Genomic DNA, 4,829 nt, shown 5'->3' with positions numbered 1-4,829 from the left:
AATATCCTGATCTGGCCAAATTCTAAGCAAAGTAATACGTGTTTATTTTCCCATTAGACTATAACCTTATATGGGCAGGGCTCTCTCTCCTACTGTATCCCGATATTCCTGTATTCTGCTGACTGATCAATTTAAGTTTCGTTCTGTACATCATATTTGTAATCCACATCACCTTCCTTTGTCCATGTTATTTGCCTGGGACTATTTACTGTACAGTTCATGGAATGTTGATGATATGTAAATTATTATTATTATTATTATTATTATTATTATTATTATTATTATTATTATTATATGACTTAGTTATTTGGGTTGAAAAAGACCTGCGTCCATCCAGTTCAACCAGAAAATCACAATAATGATTATCAAACATTATTAACAATAATGATATTTGTTGACAGATGGCGATTAAGAATTGCGTCCACCTTAAGTTATTATAGATATATTATTATATCCACAATATTGCATATATATTATGTACAGGCTTACAGGTATGTTTGCACACTGTATCATAAGTTTTATCTATAAGATTTAATGAGTTGATGAACCCCAATGTCAGAGCTAAAAGCAAAACTTTTTAAATATAAACAATAAATAAATTAAAAAATAATATATATATAAATATATATATATATATATATATATATATATATATATATATATATATATATATATATATATATATATATATATACAGTTTGCCTCTGGTATATATATAGATAGATAGATAGATAGATAGATAGATAGATAGATAGATAGATAGATAGATAGATAGATAGATAGATAGTAATACCTTTTACAAAACTCTGTTTTGGCTACCTACATACATTTTTTCATACATAATTTTATCGGCCTGCACAGTACAGGAATTATTTTACAGCTACTTTCATGAGAATAACGTTTGAAGGGTTGAATATCTCCCTATTGGACTGTTCCGCAGACTACAGTTTTCACAGCTCACTAATTATTTTTAGCTCACATATCAGCGACCATCATTGCTAAATGAGCGATCAGACAGAGATTTCACCCTCATAATCGCCCCTAATTTATCGCCTATCCGCTTCCAGCGACAGATCCCGTCTGTGTTTAGAGGAGGCATATTAACAGGCTAATTAATCACCGTCTCCTGCCTGGAAAATGCGGCGCCCCCTCATATGACAGAGGGAAGGGCAAGAGCTAAACAGAACTATTACAACAGCCTAAAAGTGAAACTGAAATTCAAAGAAAAGGTGTGAAACGACTTTATGGAGATCCTACAGACCAGAATAGCATTGACCCCCCCCCCCCCCACCCCCTCCTCCCAAACAAGCAGAAATCATAAGGTAGACATCGAGGTGAACTCACAAACATTTATTTAAAATTTCCATCGAATTTTGGCACAAAGTCCCTCCTCACAAGAAGTATTATTCACAAACCAGCTGGTAACATGTTTCAACACAGAAGATGCACAGGCAGTTTGTTGGGGGGTGAAAGGGGGGGGGGGGGGTAATCACGTTAGAAACTGATCTTTAGACCTATATACATAATTACATATACACAAAAAAACACAAAGATAGAAAATAATCTTAAGAAATCTTCGAACTCTTTAACCAACTCAATAAACTCAGTTGGTTTAGGCTGAAACGACTATTTGGGGTGCTGTGGTTTTTGTGGTTATACTGCTTTGAAATTTAAAAAAAATTAACAAGCAAACAAACGAAAAAAAAAGAAAAACCTGAGATCAGTGCATGTGTAGTCGATTCAGTCTATTAGATCTAGTCGGCCGACAGATTGGGATGGATCGTCACTGCTGCGTGAGCTGCATTGAGTCGGGAGTAGAGTCCATTTGGGCAATTCATAGGTTAAAGAGTGTCATGTCGCATGTGTGAGACTTTTAATGGCCCTGTGTGGAATTTATAGTGTGTATTCTTATTCTCCTTTCTGAGATATAAACTAAAGCATCGACAATGACGTCACACCCAACATAATACATATATATAGATATATATACAATTTATAAATAGACTTTTTTTAAAAAGCTCTTTGAAGGCGAGAAAGGTGAGTTTTAAAGGGGGCAACGTAAAAAAAAAAGTTGTCTAAAAACAACAAAAAATAATAATTTCCTACCTTAAATATACACAGGTTGAGAGTGAAAATTAATTACATTTTTTGGGAGGGTTTTTTTGTTTTGTTTTTGTCTTTTTAAAAAGAACAGTTGTTAAGGTTTGTGATTTTCCCAGGGAAACTCTGTCCGCTCTGAAGTAGGCTCTCGTGCGCCAGGGTTAGATGGTTCTGCATGGGGCCCAAGGAAGGGGTTAGCATTGCTATGACCTGCGCCTGGCCAGCAGATTGGGCTGTGTAGGGGGAAGTCGGTGCCGACTGGGGCGCGGAGGCCCCGATGATATTGTCTATGGAGAAGGACGGCCGGCTCTGGGAGTCCGTTTTCAGTGTCTGGATGAGGGGCAAGGTGGGGTTGAGTTGGGAGTAGAAGGTCTTCCGGCTCAGGTCGGTGCCCATGAAACTTGGCAGGGGAGGGCTGGAGAAGACCGAGGTGGCCGTGGGCAAAGGGCAGGGCGAGGGCTGGAAGGGGAAGGTGGCACCTGGATGGTGGTGGTGGTGATGGTGGTGGTAGTTCTGCAGCTGGAGACCATAATTGTAGCCATAAGGTCCATATCCAAAGGTTGGCATGAAGCTACTTGGGTCCCTCAAGATCTCTGGACTTTGTTGCCTTTTGAACCTCTTCCTCCTCCTCAAGAAGCTCCCGTTGTCGAACATGTCTGCCGACTCGGGGTCCAGGGTCCAGTAGTTGCCCTTGCCAGGGTTGCCAGGCTCCCGAGGGATCTTGACGAAGCAGTCGTTGAGGGACAGGTTGTGCCGGATGGAGTTCTGCCAGGCGGGGAACTTCTCCCGGTAGTAGGGGAAGCGGTTGCTGATGAACTCGCAGATCTCGCTGAGGGTCAGCCTCTTCTTAGGGCTCTGCAGAATGGCCATGGTGATCAGGGCTATGTAGGAGTAGGGGGGCTTCACCAGCGTGTTCTTGGGGTTCTTCTCCACCCCTCTAGTGTTGGGGTCCTGCTCTGGGGAGGAGGCGGTGTCCCCTCGGTGGCTCCGAGAGGACAGGGGGTCGTCGGAATCGTTGTCGGACTGGTAGTCGGAGTACTTGCCCTCTTTGGCTTTCATGTCCCCGACCACATCGATGTCGGTGTCCTCAGACAGCAGGGAGTTATCAGACATCTCGGTTCCCAAAGTCATGGTAATGGTGAGAGCAGGAAGTCCTTGTCTACTCCAGAGCCAAAAACTCCAGGACCCCCCTGGTGGATATGAAGGCTTGAATGGGTTCCTCTGTTTCTCCCCCCCACCCAGAAGAAAACACACACCCCAGAAAGCAGATCAGTGACAAGAGAACTTCTCCTGGATGCTACAGGAGGGGGGGGGGGGGGGGGGGGGCACTGTTCTCAGGGTCAGTTCCTGACACCCCTCATCTCCACCTCCTCTTGTCCCCTCTCCAGTGTCGGGTTCCCCCTCCTCCTCCTCCGCCTCCTCCTCACAGTTCTCCAGGAATCCGGAATGCAAGAAGTTCCTTCAAGCTCTCTCAATCTGACACTGAATCCCTCCCCTTTGCTCACTCACTATTTGTACTGCCAGCCCTGTCACGTGGCCCTGACGTCACTCATCAGCCTCCTGCTCCCAGGCTTGGGCTACCCAGCTAGCTGGAGGCTGATCAGTGCCCCCTGGGTGAGCTTATTGATCTACTCACACCAGCAATCACACCGAGCCCAGGCCAAGTACGACTTTCCCTGCTAAAGTACTGATACACTGAACAGCATTGAGCAACTTTCTCCACCAGAAACCACACTAAGGTGCTCCCTCCAAATCTGCCCCCCTTACACAACACACAAACACCCTCCCTACTGAGAGCTCCAGAGAATCATTCTCATTAAATTACTGACCCACCACTCACTGTTACAGACCCCCCCCCCCCTTCCCTATGTGTGTCTGAGAACTCTGTACCCCCATAGCTGCTCCTACTGATTTCACTTTGATTTGATTCCCCCGCAATCAATGGAGATGATTGGGTAATAGCAGCAGTGAGGGGCAGAGGGGGTCCCTTATTCCTTATAGAGCCCACACTCGTTGATATTGTTACAGGACCGGAATATTCGGGATCCAAACTCCCCCTTGTGTGAGCAGCACAGTGAGTACCGGTGTAATTGTGGTTGTCTGCTGGGTCCGGGCTATTTGTGTGTGTTCTTATTGCACAGGGCTAGAGACCAATGCCATTTACCCAGATTATTGCTGATACCCAGGACTGCTGAGAGGAAGAAGGGATTGGATTATCTAATTATTATTATTATTTCGTCTTCAATAAAATACATTATCTTCCTGTTTTTCTATACCTATATACCCAACTTTATCAATATACATAACTATCGGTTGATAAGAAAAGTAGATTAGATAGATAGGTAGACAGATATTGATCGATTGATAGATAGGTAGATTAGATAGATAGATATTTCCAGATGTCTTACAAGTTTGTATGCATAATTTCCTTTGGTGTGCGCTAAAGTGTGGTACAGTTTAGTACATTTTCTATCCATGTTGCCATGTACTACAAACTGGACAAAAGTACAGCGAGCTGTGGTCTCACCGAACTAATATATTCTGCGTATGATATATATATATATATATATATATATATATATATATATATATATATATATATATATATATATATATATATATATATGTATACATATATATATATATATATGTATACATACACACACACACACACATATATATACAAACACATATACTATGTATCTGACATCCATATGTTATCTGTAAGA

The 4,829-nt window shown here is 42.4% G+C and overlaps 1 protein-coding gene across 1 annotated transcript; it reads right to left on the bottom strand.

Moving 5' to 3' along the window:
- Positions 1 to 1,335: 1,335 nt before the first annotated feature.
- LOC137522384 (forkhead box protein D2-like) lies at positions 1,336 to 3,564 on the bottom strand. The gene is given in 3 exon segments (XM_068242429.1): positions 1,336 to 2,578; positions 2,580 to 2,613; positions 2,616 to 3,564. Coding segments are annotated over 3 exon segments (1,047 nt in total). The 5' UTR covers positions 3,232 to 3,564; the 3' UTR covers positions 1,336 to 2,181.
- Between the last annotated feature and the right edge of the window lie 1,265 nt (positions 3,565 to 4,829).

The sequence above is a fragment of the Hyperolius riggenbachi genome, chromosome 6 (genome assembly GCF_040937935.1).
Source record: "Hyperolius riggenbachi isolate aHypRig1 chromosome 6, aHypRig1.pri, whole genome shotgun sequence".
Taxonomy (NCBI): Eukaryota; Metazoa; Chordata; class Amphibia; order Anura; family Hyperoliidae; genus Hyperolius; species Hyperolius riggenbachi.
Note: the sequence above shows the minus strand (reverse complement) of the source record. Positions and strands in the feature narration are given on the sequence as shown.